The 17,537-nt window shown below is 40.0% G+C and overlaps 1 protein-coding gene across 2 annotated transcripts; it reads right to left on the bottom strand.

The window, feature by feature from the left end:
* Positions 1-9: 9 nt before the first annotated feature.
* LOC114448643 (fucolectin-like) lies at positions 10-5,456 on the bottom strand. 2 transcript variants are annotated; one of them, XM_028425733.1, is made up of 4 exons: positions 5,442-5,456; positions 2,117-2,181; positions 1,142-1,424; positions 10-480 (listed from the first exon to the last, which is right to left on the bottom strand). In XM_028425733.1, exons 2-4 carry the CDS (start codon positions 2,178-2,180, stop codon positions 207-209), a joined length of 621 nt encoding a protein of 206 aa, XP_028281534.1. In that variant the 5' UTR covers position 2,181; positions 5,442-5,456; the 3' UTR covers positions 10-206. The 2 variants fall into 2 exon arrangements, with proteins under 2 accessions (XP_028281534.1, XP_028281532.1); XM_028425731.1 differs by lacking the exon at positions 5,442-5,456 and adding an exon at positions 2,866-2,887.
* Positions 5,457-17,537: the final 12,081 nt, after the last annotated feature.

Here is a 17,537-nt window from a genome sequence, read left to right as displayed (position 1 = left end):
CTCGGCTCCATTGAGTCTTTCAGGACAACAGTCTTGTCTGTTGGTGATGGTGACTGTGTTTATCTTATATGTCTGGAGGAGGTCCAGTCTCCACCATGGATTTTGATCATCATTTGTGTGTGTGCATGATTCCTGTGGCCAGTTGCTAGCACGATTTCCATCAATGGCCCTTTCAGGGAGACCGTTCCAACCCACTGAAGACTGAGTCACTTTTCCACCTCTAGCGATGTTGACATCTGGACAGTTACAAAAAATGTGAACACAATTTTTACGCACGACTCTAATACTAATTTCAGTTTTGATTTGAGGAAGGCCATACCCTGTCCACAGTTACCTACAAGTTGACCATTGACCTCGACCTCACAAAGTGTCAGGTATTCTTTTCTTCCTGGGATGACAATGTTGACATAACGTCCTTCCATTCCTTTACATTCAAAGGTTTTTGTCATTCCAGCTGGGATACTTGTGATTACAGCACAACTGAAGAAAACAGGATATCCTCATAAAACACTCACATAAGCACACTTTATATGTTGTATTCCAAATACATATTCTAAAAAGGACCCATAGGCAGAAAGTGTCATGAGCCTGTGTTTGACCCTTATCATGTTATTATATTGTTTATCTTGATATTTAGTTTTCAGTGTTTCTCCTCTTTTTCTGCTCCTCCCCAGTCCTTTCCTCTTTCCTTCTGTTCCTCCCTCCTCTTTCTCTGCTCCTCCTCAGTCCTTCCCTCTCTCCTTCTGTTCCTCCCTCCTCTTTCTCTGCTCCTCCTCAGTCCTTCCCTCTCTCCTTCTGTTCCTCCCTCCTCTTTCTCTGCTTCTCCTCAGTCCTCCCCTCTCTCCTTCTGTTCCTCTGCCCTGATTATTAGCTCCTCCCTGATTGTGTTCACCTGTGACTCACCCTCCTTATTTAAGCCTTGTGTTTTCCTTTGTCTTCGTCGGATCATTGTGTTTGTTGTCCCCATGTGCTGTACTCCGTTGTACCTCCATGCTCCGCTGGTTTACCCTTCATCTCCTGGTTAGTTTTGATTTATTTTGTACAGTTTTAGCTTGAAATAAAGCTCCCCTTTTGTTCTACTTTGATTGTTGTCTGCGTTTGGGTCCTAATAAACACATCACATGAGAGAAAGCACTGTTACCTGGGATTAGCATTGCCGTTGTCATTGAGGGAATTTCCAATGCGTATCTCGGCTCCATTGAGTCTTTCAGGACAACAGTCTTGTCTGTTGGTGATGGTGACTGTGTTTATCTTATACGTCTGGAGGAGGTCCAGTCTCCACCATGGATTTTGATCATCATTTGTGTGTGTGCATGATTCTTGTGGCCAGTTGCTAGCACGGTTTCCATCAATGGCCCTTTCAGGGAGACCGTTCCAACCCACTGAAGACTGAGTCACTTTTCCACCTCTAGCGATGTTGACATCTGGACAGTTACAAAAATGTGAGGAGAATTTATAGATTAGACAAAATCATTGCATGTCCTTTTTGGCACGTTAGACCACTCTGACTAGTGATTTTTTGAGTTGTCTAAAGTTGACTCTCGACTTCCACCTATATGTCAGGAAACAGTGTTTATTTAATAGCTAACCATAAGTTGTTATAAATGTATAAATGTACACAATTTCCATCGATTAACACTTTTTGTTTTGTTGTTCCATTACATACATCAGATAGACAAATATTGTATTTCATACTACTATGGTTTGAATATTGCAATGTTTCTGAAATTTTCTGGAAGTAGCACACAGGGTATGGAAGGTCCTTGTGTAGTGTAAAATGTCTCTAGTCTTATCTTGTAGTAGTAAATAAAAATATCTGTCACAGCTGCAGACCCCATAAGGCATTACACCCATTTGTTCAAATAATATTTCTTAATACTTCATAGTTTTGGCTTTGCTACAGAAAATATTTCCAATACAGAAACTGCTACCTGTGAAGTCTGGTCTTGAAAATGACTACATACTTATGTTAAAACCCCTCAACTGTGGCAATGTGACCAGGTGCACAGTTTTAAATGTTGATGCTGCTTGCAACTGGGTTTAATTTAGTCAAATTTGCCTTTGGGTGAGTCTTAGCAATTCAATTGTTCAAATTGACCAAGCTAAATGTTCTCACCAGAGGAGGCGTCTACGTGTCCTAGAACAGGTAACAACATAAACACCAGAGCTGAAGTCCTCATTCTGGAGAGAGAAAAAAACAAAACACTTTTTATTGAACACAGATTTTTTTTTTATTTCATTAAAAATATTTTTTTAATAAAATAAAATAAAAATGTCCTTGCAGAATCTAGATTGTCCTCCATAAGACAAGCATTGGGACTTTAGAACACAAAAAACCCTTCTGTTAAAAGGTTCAGATTATCAGGCAGTATCATGTTTCGTAAATTTATATTAAGTGTAAATTGACTTTTTTTTCCCCTACAGATATTAACATTTTAGTCATATACTTTTAAAATGGCCAGGATGTTGGAGGCTCAGCACAACTTGAATGGTCCTCCCTCACCCGGAAAAATAAACATATGTAGTAAAAACAGTACATGTCATATAATCTATTCATGTAAAAAGAGGAAAAGAGACATGACTCAAGGAAAAACTAAAAATCTATTACCATGGTCTCTCTGTGTGTGTATAAAACACTTGTTATGATATTATCTGTTTAGGATTTAATCTAAATTTTTTCTTGATTAATATGATATTATTATTAATAAATCATTTTTGCTGTTACCATTGAAATCATATTTTTACTCAAATACAAAATTATATTGCTAATAGGCAAGTGATACCTTCGATGTATTGCTCACAAATAAGAAAATGTCAGGAGAACAAATATAAGAATAATAAGGTAAATAATTTTGCCAGTCCTACCTGTAAGCTCAAGAGTGCCGTGGGGCAGTTTGCATTCAGAACATGGAGAGCAGTTCTTTTATAGGTGTGTGCAGAGCATTGACACAGCAGTTTGACACTTAGAAATCCATAGTCAAATATTAATTGTTGATTTTAGAACTCCAATATGCCCATGTGTACTTTACCAATGTACCTGTATCCTCCCTTTGTGTTGACAATGTGTATGCAAGTAATGGCATTGTGGTCAGATGATGATGTCTTATACTTATTGGCAGAAATCTGACATTTAATCAAGATTTGATATCTAAGCTATGTTTAATGTTGTGGGATTTTCTGTAGAATCTGTAGAAAGAGCAGTAAGAACAATGTCACAACAATATGACTTCCATGGGTTCAAATAGTAAGACCTCTAAGACCCCCCCTAAGACAAAGAGACATTGGAGTGTGAAGTGTCCCCTTTGAATGCACCAGAAAGTTTTGTGAGTGCTCTGGCCAGTCTTTATCTCTTAGTAGGACATAGCTGTGAGGAGGAAGAGTTGTAATTCTGGAGTCTGTGTTTCCTTATTAGTTCATTTACAGGTAACAATGCAATTCAATGATACTAGCTATCATTGATGTCCAAATTACCTGTGTGTATATGCTTGTGTTTTCTTAGCAGATTAGATTTTTAAGTCTCACATTCGAAAGCTCATCAATGTAAATCTTATTGTCAGTTAGATGGTGGTCTCTTTCTTGAAGAATGCTCATTTTTTAACACAGTGGAGCTTTAGAATTGACAGCTTTTTAATTTTTTTTTTCTCAAAACAAGCTTATCTCTTTGGCAGAAGGTAAAAATGCAGCCGGGGCATTATCACTACAAAGGTCTTCCTGATTGAACTTTTGCTAAGATCAATTTGTTGGTTTTGTAACTTTATATATGCCAGTATCTGTGCACTTTACCTCTCTGTTTATCAGTCTGCCAAGTTCCTGTTTCTGTGTTTGCCTTGTGTCACTTTGTGTTTTGGTAACAGTTGGATGTGCCAAATAATGTGCATGTTCATGTCTTTGTACAAAGCCGAATCAAACACTTCATTGGGACAAAGTTTAAGGAAGATCTTGTTGTTAAGAGCAAAATACCATACACATGTTAAACAAATGTAGAGAATAGATGAGTCTACATATAAATTCATGTTTTTGTAATTGCATGTGTTTTTTGTGTTCTTTTCACATTCTTAGTTGTACCAAGTTGTTTTACTTGGTAAACTCCCGAGCATACTATTACAGGAAAGTGTAGTGATGAAATTAATGAAAATGTAAGGTTCTCCTAAAAATAGGGGCTCAAAATGGATTGTGTTTAAAACAATTCTAATGTGAGCTGACCTGTCTTGACGATTCACAGATGTGAATACTGTGTGTTCATATTTGCATCAGTTTTATGATGTGTGTTTGTCGTTTTAGTATGTGTGTGGGTGTGTTCTGTGTCTGATTTTGTATATTATGCTCTTCATGTGTAGATTATATTGCACTTGATGACACATGGGAATAGGGCCTTGTTAGAGAGCAGTCAAATCAACCAGACACAATGCTTTGCACAGACTACCTGTCTGTAATGAAGGACACTCCAGAGCTCTGCTCTCTTAGGTATTTAACCTCTTGATACAAGGGGGACAATTATAAAACCGTATGTGATATGGTTCATGTACTCTTCCTATGGTCTTTGATTTGAACCTGAGCTATTAGTTAGATGATCTATATTACCCTAAAATTACCAGGTATATATACCCATCTTTTATTTTATATCATTAATAAGAGATTAATAAGACATTACATATGAGACAGAAGTAAGCAAGAGAGATAAGGAGGGGTGTGTAGAGGGATTGTCCATGAACAGACTCTAAACCGGCTCTCCAGGGAAGCACTCTTTGCTCAGTGGGTCGCTCTTGGGTCCCCTCTAATGACATATCCAGCACCAGATTACCCTTCCCGGCTAGAGTACTTGTTTGAATCTATTGACCTGGTGAGATGTCCCGGTGAGATGTTCCTAAAATTGGGTGTTGAACATGTGGAGGTTGATGGAGGCAGCCACTCAGATGCTCAAATAATACAATTTTGTCGCCCAGTCTGTTTTGACAGTGTGTCTCTTTCACTGTTCAGAGCCCTTGGCAGGACGTCGAAATGAGGACTCTTGTACGCTGGAAAAGGATTAAGTCAGGTAGAATTATTGTTGAGCAATGTAGTGGAGAGTTTAGGATTTAAGCAGATCTACAAAAACTCTAAAACGTAATAGGAAGACACATTGTTTTTCCAACAGTCAACATTGGTTTGTTTTCATCATAACCAGGAAAAGACTGGTCGACACAAGCAAAAGACAGCAGTGGACCTCATTATTATTTTATTATTTTAACACTCGTCTGTGTTTTAACAAGCCTAGGATCTTCATCCCTGTTTCCAAACAGTGTTGTATAAACTGCACTGCAAGACTCCATGGTTGGACTTTATTTTATTAGTAAATGTACTTAAACATCTACCTTAATCCATCTAGATTTTAGCACAGACTTGGTGCAGGCTTGAAGTTTTCATATTGCATGCAACAAGGTAAATAATTTTGCCAGTCCAACCTGTAAGCTCAAGAGTGCCGTGGGGCAGTTTGCATTCAGAACATGGAGAGCAGTTCTTTTATAGGTGTGTGCAGAGCATTGACACAGCAGTTTGATACTTAGAAATCCATAGTCAAATATTAATTGTTGATTTTAGAACTCCAATATGCCCATGTGTACTTTACCAATGTACCTGTATCCTCCCTTTGTGTTGACAATGTGTATGCAAGAAATGGCATTGTGGTCAGATGATGATGTCTTATACTTATTGGCAGAAATCTGACATTTAATCAAGATTTGATATCTCAGCTATGTTTAATGGTGTGGTAAGGTGTTTGTTACGATTTTCTGTAGAATCTGTGGAAATAGCAGTAAGAACAATGTCACAACAATATGACTTCCATAGGTTCAAATAGTAAGACCCCTAAGACCCCCCCAAGACCCCTTACCCTAAGACAAAGAGACATTAGAGTGTGAAGTGTCCCCTTTGAATGCACCAGAAAGTTTTGTGAGTGCTCTGGCCAGTCTTTATCTCTTAGTAGGACGTAGCTGTGAGGAGGAAGAGTTGTAATTCTGGAGTCTGTGTTTCCTTATTAGTTCATTTACAGGTAACAATGCAAATCAATGATACTAGCTATCATTGATGTCCAAATTACCTGTGTATATGCTTGTGGTGAGATGTTCCTAAAATTGGGTGTTGAACATGTGGAGGTTGATGGAGGCAGCCACTCAGATGCTCAAATAATACAATTTTGTCGCCCAGTCTGTTTTGACAGTGTGTCTCTTTCACTGTTCAGAGCCCTTGGCAGGACGTCGAAATGAGGACTCTTGTATGCTGTGAAAGGATTAAGTCGGGTAGAATTATTGCTGAGCAATGTAGTGGAGAGTTTAGGATTTAAGCAGATCTACAAAAACTCTAAAACTTAATAGGAAGACACGTTGTTTTTCCAACAGTCAACATTGGTTTGTTTTCATCATAACCAGGAAAAGACTGGTCCACACAAGCAAAAGACAGCAGTGGACCTCATTATTATTTTATTATTTTAACACTCATCTGTGTTTTAACAAGCCTAGGATCTTCATCCCTGTTTCCAAACAATTCAATTCAATTCAATTCAGTTTTATTTATATAGCGCATATTACAATCAGACATTGTCTCAAAGCGCTTCACAGGAACCCCCCTAAGAGCACTGTGGCAAGGAAAAACTCCCTTTAAGAGGAAGAAACCTTGAGCAGGACCCGTCGACTTAAGGGGGAACCAGTCCTGCTGCTAGTCAGAGAGGATGAGGGAGAGAGAGAGAGAGAGAGAGAGAGAGAGGATGAAGGAGAAAGAGAGAGAGGGAGAGAGGAGCAAACATGATACAAACATGATACAGTACAGAGCAAACATGACAGCAAGATGAAACAGTGATTATATTGCAATAGATATCTATATATATCGTCGGTCCATAAGTAGGAATAGTAATTTGATAGTAAAGATGAGCAGCAGGGGCTAGTGAAGTCGATGAGCACAGGAGAGACTGCAGGTCAGTATGCAGGTCTTGAGACCTGCAAAGAGAGAGAGCGAGAGCGAGGCACAGAACTACAAGGAAGACAGTTAACACAGATTATGAGACGATATTACCCAGTATGATCCAGACTAAGGAGAGTGGAGGAGAGGTCAGAGGGTGTTCAGAGGATCGTGTTTGTGCCCCCCGACAACGTAGAGCAAGAGAGACTTCACGGGCCGGACTGCAGGTCATCATCCAGGTCTTGAGACCAGTGTGAGCCAGACTAAGGAGAGAAAAGGAGAGGTTAGAGGGTGAGAGGGAAACTGCTCAGTGGATCATGTTTGTGCCCCCCGACAACGTAGGCCTAGAGCAGCATAGCTGTGCTACACACTAGGTCTAAGGCTAACTGTACGCCTTACTAAACAGAAAAGTTTTAAGTCTAGTCTTAAAGGTGGAGGCAGTGTCTGCCTCTCGGACCCAGATTGGTAACTGGTTCCATAATAGCGGTGCCTGATAGCTGAAAGCTCGTCCTCCCATTCTACTTCTATGAATCCTAGGAACTACTAGTAAACCTGCACTCAGAGATCTGAGTGTCCTATTAGGAACATATGGTACAATCAGGTCCTGCAGATACAATGGAGCAAGTCCATGAAGAGCCTTGTAGGTTAGAAGAAGGATCTTGAAGTGTATTCTTGAGTCCACTGGGAGCCAGTGAAGAGACGCTAGGACAGGAGAGATATGATCCCTTTGGCTGCTTCCTGTCAGAACTCTAGCTGCTGCGTTCTGGATCAGCTGCAGACTGTTGATGGAGTAATGTGGACATCCTGACAATAAAGAGTTGCAGTAGTCCAGTCTTGAAGTGACAAAAGCATGGATGAGCTTTTCAGCATCACTCTGAGAGAGGATGCTCCTGATCTTAGTAATATTACGCAGGTGAAAGAAAGCGGTCCTGGAGACCTGCTTAATATGAGAGACAAACGACATGTCTTGATCAAAGATAACTCCAAGGTTCCTCACAGTCGTACTGGAGGCCAGAGTAATTCCATCCAGGGAGAAAGTATTATCTGATAAACTAGTTCTGAGATGTTTCGGTCCAAAAACAATGACCTCAGTCTTGTCCGAGTTTAATAGTAAAAAGTTGGAGGACATCCAGTCCTTTATGTCCTTTAGACACGCCTGTAGTCTGACTAGCGGCTCCGTTTCTTCAGGCTTCATGGATAAATACAGCTGGGTATCATCAGCATAACAATGAAAGTTTATGCCGTGCTTCTGGATGATGTTTCCTAGAGGGAGCATGTAGAGGGTGAACAGGATCGGTCCGAGCACAGAACCCTGTGGAACACCGTGGTTAACCCTTGTACCTGTGGAAGACACATCGTTAGTGTGAACAAAATGAAATCTGTCAGATAAATATGATTTAAACCAGCGCAGTGCTGTTCCTGTAATCCTGATCTCGTGTTCCAATCTGTGTAGCAGGATGCGATGGTCTACGGTGTCGAAGGCAGCACTGAGATCCAGTAGAACGAGTACAGAGACGAGACCCCGGTCCGATGCCATGAGGAGGTCATTGGTGACTTTAAGCAGTGCCGTTTCTGTGCTGTGATGGGCTCTGAAACCAGACTGGAAAGCATCAAACAGACTGTTACTACACAGGTGGTCGTTTAGCTGACTTACAACAGCTCTTTCAAGTAGTTTGGAGATAAAGGTGAGGTTGGAGATCGGTCTGTAGTTTCCTAAGACGTCCGGGTCCAGTGAAACAGTGTTGTATAAACTGCACTGCAAGACTCCATGGTTGGACTTTATTTTATTAGTAAATGTACTTAAACATCTACCTTAATCCATCTAAATTTTAGAACAGACTTGGTGCAGGCTTGAAGTTTTCATATTGCATGTCCCAGCACACTGCATATGATTATGCCCCCTCATCTTTTCTGCAGTGTCTCTGTTTTGCTCTCTCTCTCTCTCTCTCTCTTCCATCCCTCTCTTCTGGCCCCTTGATCCTCTTACTCCTTCTTCAGTCTACAGTTTGCCACCCCACACCCCTCCTTCTCCCTCAATGCGTACTCCCTTCCCTCTTTTCCCCTCAGCTCACAGGAGGGTCAAGTGCACAGGCTTTTGTCTCAAAACATGTGGAGGGAATTAATTGGCTCCAGCATTTGGCTCTTTCCACTCGACTGCTTCTGCGTGGCTGTCACCTGGCTCCGCTCCCGTTTTTCTCTCTTTCTCCTCGTCTCCTGTTTTCAGTAATTCTCTCTGCTCCTTATGTTCCTTTTTTTCTTCTACTGTTCTATCTCTTTCTTCCTCTCTGCTGTCCCAGTGTCATGGCCCCCTTGTAAGATCAAGCCCTCTGCTGCAGCTGAAGGACTCTCACGTTGTGTCTAATGAGGAAGGATAATGTGGTGTGTTGAGGTTGATGGACATTTAAGAGAGGACAGAAAGACAATAAGAAAAGACAGATCACTTCATTACGTTGATAATGTTTAAAAATAATCATTGACTTAAAAACCTTTTCTGTTGGGGGAAAAAAAAATGAATTCAAGCTTTTTGTTCTCTCTGTGACTACGCACATGGATAACGACACATCACTTGCAGGCTGTCACCCTCCCTCCACTCATCCATTGACCCAAGCATCCTTACATTGTCACAACTGTCACATTTCCAAAATGAAATGGGGAAAAACTGTTTTGCAAGGAGCTAAAGATAGATTTAAAACCTCTCATCCTATCTCCTAATCCTTCTTTATCCCTACTCATCAATCCATCCAACCAACCATCCCTCTATCCATCCTCTGGCTAATCGTCCTCATACCATCTCACATCCCCACACCCCAAAATTCAAAGGCATTTGAAAAACTGCTAATTCATTTCCTCAGCCCACCCCCACGCCCCCTTTTTTTCCTACCCCAATTACACATACCCCCTCTCCCTCCCCTCTCCCCAACGCACCCCATCCTAAGAAAGAGGGATAAATCAGGCTGCATATTAATTGTATTCAAAGGGGGGGACCATGTGCCTGGCGTACTCCCTGTTTCCAAGGCAACCAGCTCAGGATCCATAAAGATTTCAGGGGCAAATGGGGCTGTGAGGGTGGGGGTCACCCCAAAAGAGGATAAGCATAATTACAGCAAGACAGACAGACAGGGAATGGTGAAGTCTGTAAGCAAGTGCATCATTCAGGAAAGTTTGTGTGTGTATATATACACTTTGTTTTAGCTTTAGCAACTATTAGCAGCAACCTTGTGTTGTTGTTTTTTTTGTTATTGTGACATAAAATCCTTGAACTACAAAGGTGGTTTACTTATTTTCTTATTTCGATGCATTTGCTTGGAAATAAAAGCACAAACCTCAAAGACCTAAAACAAATGAGACTATTTAGTTTAGTGGAATGAATAGTCAGCTGGTTTTCCACAGCATTAGGACTGCTGTGAACACCTAAGGATTGTTTTTATTTTTTCCATTTTATTGTTTTCATAATGTCGGATACAATAAAGGATTCATTGACATAGTCTACCATGTCTTGTTAAACCATGTCACTCCACATTTGTTTGAGTTTGTCTGCAGTGTACATGATACTCAGCAGACATGCAACCATTTAATTACATAGGTGTTTCCAAGCATTAGCAGTTTGAGTAAACAGCCCAGTGTTTTTGCATGCAAATGTTTCTTGCCCTGGTATAACAGTATTTCTGCTGTATTTCCTCAGACTGTGTTTTGGGGGTCCCCACTTTTGTATTCTGTATGTTGTCTGGCACAAGCTTGGAATGATTTATACAGTATGTCAATGCCACACTTGGAGTAATGAACTATGGCCACACCCCTTTTTGTTACAGGGAGAGAAAGCTGCAGGCAGACATTCATACATGCACACGCAGACACACATGCACAGACATACAGGCTTGATGTATTATGCATGAATTTGGTTTAATTGCAGGGATCTTATTTGCATAACCTCTCCTAGTTTGATCAAATTTGCTCATCTATATTGAAGCCCTCTGACCTTGGCTGTGGGCCAAGGTGTGGGCTGTGTTTTTTTGTGATGTGTCATACAAATACAAAATGTTTAAGTATACAAAAATGCCACAGCTGTTATATAGACATAGCCTACTGGTTCTGTAGGTATGTGTGCAGAATATATTTATATCATGGTGTATATTTGTGTATCATTTCTAATAGCTCCCATCATTAATGCTAATGTTGATGTATGTAATTAGCTCATTAGATTAAATCCTATTAAAAATAAGCATTAGCATTAATGCCATTTCTCATGGAACAGTATTTAATAGTGTAAATATGCAATTGTATTTTCCACAAGTTGTATAAGTTTGGGGGTATAAAATTGTCTAGTTTTCAAATATTTGTTACTTCTACTTAAAAAAAAGCTGTCTGCTCATGTTAATATCTAGATCATGGCAACAAGGGATCTTGTGATTCCACTTTGCATGTACCACCAGTGACGGCCATTTTTACTGGATTAGCCATCAGCCTGTTGCTTTGCCTCATCATTGACCCCTGCACTACAGAAGACATTGTATAATAGTGTCTCATAATAGTGTCAGTTTAGTACAGCAAGCACCACATGTTTTTCATTCATCATTAGGGTGTTTATGGCCAAAAACTGTGGATTGCACAAGTCAAATAGCAAATTCTTCACACGTGAATAAAGTTAATAAAGTTAGGTCTGTCCGCAGCAGACACGTTTTCAAAGATACACACACGGAGGTCCCGCCCTTCACCGTCTATGATTGGTTTAGACCACGATATGGGCCTGGACACTTTTGAGAGTCGTGGAGAATGTATCTCCCTCTAATAGCTGGTCGTACCAGTGCGACCTCTGATATTTTTTGGTTGCACCTTTGAGAAATTAGGTCGTGCGTGCGACCAAAATGAGGGACAAACACTTCAAAAATACATACATAAAAACTATTCATTTAATAATATCATTTGTGGTTTTGTACACTATGTAGCTTCAACCTTTACTAAGGTTAGAAAGGTTCACAGGTTTGTGTGAATTCTCTGAATGGACTGCACTCAAGATAATCTTGTACATTAGTAAACATTGCTTTGTTCGAGTGCCAAAAATTTTTCCCTGACTAATTGCTATTCAGCTCAGGGAGACATTTTACCATTAGAACCGTCTTCTGCTGAGCCAACATGTTTAATTGCAATAAGAAAATGCATTTTCTAGAGCAATTAGGACCTAAGACTATACTTGTAAATTATCAATACTTTCACATTCGTCACATTCCTTAAATCATTTCAAGAACCTTCTGTATCATCAAGTCTTCAAGGTTTGAGCTGCTGTCTCAGATCCTAATTCAAAACCAAGTTTGATGGATGGATGAGCAGATGGATTGGGGGGGGATCGATGGACCGATAAACGAATTGGCAGACAGATGGACGGATGAACAAATTGATAGTTGGATAAATGGATGGGTGAATGGATGGATGGATAGGCGTTTTTACTCATGGCTGTCTGTCTGCATTCCTGTCATGTCTAAGGCTGATTTTTCACCCAGCTGTGTGCGAGTGTGTGTACATGTGGGCATGTGTGCATGCATATGCCATAGCACTAAAAGCACCTGCTTAATATTTTCTAGGTCCACACTGTGCCACCAAAACAGCTCTGTCCTTAAGACCTCCCATTTTGGGTTCTGGTGCAGCTTTGTAGCATCACAGATTGGCTTTTATCAAAGTCAGTCACATACTTATGCCTAGCTTCTAGTACAGACCTGGGCAAAGTACGGCCTGTGGGCCAGACCCGGCCCACTTGCATCTTCACTGCAGCCTGCGGTCTGGCCCGCAAACGACCGTGCACCCAATATTAAACAAAGGTAGCAAACCTCAACCCTCCTTGTCTCTTTCTACGCTGCAGTACTGCGCCATCCCATCTGCTCTTTGGAGAGACACTGCTGTGCTGTCGCTGCGCGACTATGCTGAAATGCACGGTAAAGTGTGCAAAAACTCCACGGCTCTAGTACAACCAGCACACACTTAAAGTGGACATGGACACACACAGGGGACAGAGGAGTAAGCAGCAAATGACAGCAAAACAAAAATGTAACATAAGCATATTTATAAAGGTAGATACTGTGCCAGTGATCTCCAATTTATATTATTATTGATGAAAAAAATGTGGCCCTTTGCTTTTCTTATGGAAATCTATGTGGCCCTTGCAAAAAAATAATTGCCCACCCATGTTCTAGTACGTCAAGTTCAAGAACTGACTGTTTACTTGCTGCCTAATATATCCCCACCATTCACCTTTCAGTAGATTTAATATTGTCTTTAAGGAGATGATGCTTACTCAGAGCGGCTGCTTTTATTTCTGCTTGGACCATTTGCTATTGCAGACGTGATGCGTTTACACTACCCGCTGTAATGCCCAGAAGGTCCATTTTAAAAAATAATATGATTATGAAAACAACGGGATGCTGTACACATACTAATTTGTAAATGTGTACTGTAAAAGTGTGTTGACTAAAACAAAATCTATGTCATTTAAGGCACGAGATGTGTGTGTAAATGTGTTTAGATGTAAGAACACAAAGGAATACATGCTGTAGCTACTATTATTGCTGCATGTCAGTAGCAATCATAGCTGTCCCTTGAGCCCTAAAACCACATAAAACACAGAATGGCATCATTTCATTTGCTTGGATGCATCATTTCATAAACTGATAATTCATTTGTGCTGAATTACTGCTGTGTTTATTACAGGGCTGTTCATTATGTTCAAATAGGTGACATTATAACAAAATTAATTCCTGTAATAACTTGTAAATGTGTGGCAATCGTTTATTTTTTTATTATTATTATTCATTTATGTGTTTTAATAGTCGTTTTTCTATGTGATAGTTTCATTGATCTAACACTTTTTTTGTATTCATCTTCGCTCTATTCCCCTTTCTGAAGTTTAAGCTGCAAATAGCTAGAGGAAAAAACTGAGAATGAGTCATTAATTATGGGACAATGGTTTGGCGAGAGGCCATTGAGTGCAATCTATGAATTAGAAGCTGGCCAGCAGTGCCATTTGCATAATACTGGGGGACTAAATTGCGATTCTAGCGATCTATTGAGAAACACTTGTGGGCCAAAGCTAATGCATCCAAGTCAAAGGAAGCAAAGCCCACATTCATAATAAATTATCCCTCATCTATGCAATCACTTGAAGAAATGATTGCCCTCCTCTATCTCATTAGTGTTTCCTCTCTATTCCTCTCTTGTGTCTTTTTCCTTCTTTGCTGCATTCTCGCCCTGTCCCTGTTCATAACTGTATGTGATTCAAAGAGAAAAATACACACCATTATCCAAGTGCATTGTGTTGTCTAGTTCATCTTCCCTTAGCCCCACTGACATTTAGGTGAATCTGTGTCCCTGTGCATTTAGTGAAGCAGTGACAGGTAATGAATGGAATGACATCAATTACGAAGAGCTTTTTCTTAGAACATCCCACATTCACACTGTAGAAGTGGCTTTTAAGTATGATTGCAAGGTTTTGTATAGAAAAGGTGAAGAAATGCACTAAAGGATAAAAAAGAAACATGCATTCATTTTATGTGTTATACATCTCAGAAATAATTTAAAATTTGGTATTTCATTAGTAAAGTGTGGAGATTGATAACAATTAGGAGTTAATAAAATGGTAAAAAGTGTTTAGGGGAAGCTCTCTGTAAAACCCCATTGCCTGTCAACACAAAGCCACATTAGTTTTTTTAATCGGAAACATCTTACAACCCAAAGCCAGTTTAATGAGAGCAGGATAGGAGTCAGGGCAAGCTCAATAAATGCTGAGGGAGAAATGGAAACACCCAGACAAGAATAGTGTCTTTACTCCCTCTTCCGCTGGACCATCTGCAACCATGTCAGTGTAGCTGTAATTAAAGGTTACGACAGCCGAGGCCACCCAGCAGGGGGTCTGCAGCCCTCAACCCATGATGCACGTCAAAAGCACCTCTTCACCCTCCACTGTCCCCCTGCATTGCCCCTAATCTGGTTTGACGTCAACTGGGAAACAATGTAGAAGAGGGGCTTTTCCTTAGGAAACTATGTGCCAACAATGCTCCAATCCAATCACCAACAACGAGAGAGAGCTGGAGAGATGGGAAAGTTTTTTTTGTGTGTGTTGTTCTAATATATTGCAGATAAATTTAGTTTTGTGATAATTTTTTAGATAAATTAATTGAAATCTGTTGGCGGATAAAGGATGTGGTTGAGGGTAAAAACTATTTCTTTGATAGTGATATGGGATTGTTTTATTCCATCATTCCTATCAATGTATGGATTTATCTCCTGCTTCTAGGCTGGTTTAAGGATGAGAATAAGAAATGATAACTTGGATGAATTGTAGTGGTAAATCTTGGAAATTCTGGAAGCAGAATGTAATGGTCTCCGTAGATAGAGGCTCCTCAGCTAAGATCTGGCGGATGCTAGACATCTATTGGATATGACTTAGTGGTCCTGAATACATAACTATTCCCCCACCTCAACAAACACACAAATCACCCCCCATAGTTATCTGGGCTCACACTGGCAAGAAAAAATATTGTGCCCCTGCTGAGCTGCCACAACAACTGCTTGCATTGTTTCTTTCTATCTACTGTATCTATCATCACTAGGTTGTCGTACTGTAAACTGGAAGGTATTGCTAATAGCAGTTACTTATAGCAGTTTTAACCCCTTGTTTATTGGATACAGATCTGTTCGCTGAACACTTCTTGTTCTGAGGTCTTAAATCACACACAAATGAATTGCGTGAACAAAACAACATATACCTAAGAAACTTAAAATAAATAAAAATTCTGATTAAAGAAATTGTGGCACTGCCCTACTGTGTATTTCTGTGATTTATATTTGTGGTTATAGTGAGGAAAAAAGTTTAGAAAAAAATTCTGACTGAATAGAGCCACATGAAAATGTGCTATATAAATGTAATAGCATTGGACCACTGTGTACCTTTCTGCCAACTTACAATTAGTAACGATAGCTGAAAATGACTGCAACAGTTTCGCCATGTAAAATGTGTTCCATGCAATAATAATAATAATAACCAAATAGAAGTGATGTTTTGGACTAGGAGAAAGGCTGAGGAAGAAAAATTAAAAACGGTACACAGCTGAACCTCGTGCAGAGGTATGTTATTTCACTGTATGATGTTGTGATGAGTGGAGTGCTGTCTGTGCCAGATTCTCTTATTTGAGTGGCAACAAGTGCAGGTATTAGTACTCCACTTGGATGGCATCCAATCATACTCATATCCCACCTACACTTACACACACACACACACAGAGCGTCTGCCCTTGCAGGTGTTTGGCTTGCTAACAAGCGTCCTCTCATTATTCTTTTAGAGAGCCGATTAACCACAACAATCGCGATCACTAATCAGCTGATGAACAGCACAACATCATAATTCAGGAACTTGTCTTGATGGCATTTGAATATTAAATCTATAATTAGGTAACATGTATTACCCGCTTTGGGCCATAAAGCCCGTCTGATTCTTTGCATGTCTGATCTTCATGCATTCTGCATTCAATAATCACACTCATTTTTTAACATAGTTTTAGGAGTACGTTACACAGTAAGTTCATGTTTCGAACATGCTGACTGGCTGCAGACTCTCTAAATTGGCTGTAGTGTGAGCATGTATGGATGAAAGGATGAATAAATGGATGGGCAGATGAATGGATGAATAAATGGATGGATGGATGGATGGATGGCATTTTAGGATTAATTTGTGAGCATTATATGAGTGAGGGACGATGTTTCAGAGTTACTTAGCAAAACATGGATTTTGCATCACAGGATAAAAATAACACTGCATTAGTGCAGGCGTCTGTCCATGTAGGAACTTGGTGGTACCCTGGGATTTACCCTTGGCTTATTGCTATGAACTAAGTAGGCGAGAGGAAATCAATATCTGGTGATAGCTAGTCAATCTTGGACTCAATGCTGAAACTCTGGTCTGCTTAAAGGACGGATCTTCCCCACACGCATTCAATCTTAACAAGGAATCCGATGGAGCTCAAGAAGGAGAAAGCTCCATGTAAATTGGACAAAGTAGGAATAAATCGCCTGACAGCATCACTAAATAACTTTAAGTCCAGCTGTCCCTGTCTGGAAATTGGGTTTAAGTCGACTTGTACTGAAAGCATTTACATGTTGCTGAGCCTGTGGTGGTTTTACATGCCTGGACTCCAAATGAAAAGAAATCCTGACGTACTAAAAAACTAGCTGAAGTTCCTGGGTCTTAAAAGAAGCTCTTCAGCATGGAGCAGGAGTGTTGTCATACAGGGGGGAAAAAAGCAATTCCAGTCTTTCACGGTGCTTGAATAAATCAGATGATGCATTTCTGTGTGCATGCAGAAGTTGATTTATCAGGCAATATCAGTGGTTGTGGCAAAAATCCCCTATTAAGCTTAGGTATTTGTTTGCCCTTGCTCTGTTGCCCTGGAAAAGTATCTACTCCTTTTTTAGGTTTTCTACATAACCCTTTTTATGTTCTTTCTATGTGCAGCCTTTACAAAGAAGAAAATTATTAAAATAGATAACAATCTGAGATAAAAGATTTTTATATCCTTTAGGATAAATAAGTGTTTTCAGTGAGAGCTACAGCTCTACCTTTATTTATT

Source organism: Parambassis ranga, chromosome 16 (assembly GCF_900634625.1).
Source record: "Parambassis ranga chromosome 16, fParRan2.1, whole genome shotgun sequence".
In the NCBI taxonomy this organism is placed as follows: domain Eukaryota; kingdom Metazoa; phylum Chordata; class Actinopteri; family Ambassidae; genus Parambassis; species Parambassis ranga.
This window is presented reverse-complemented; position numbering and strand designations above follow the sequence as displayed.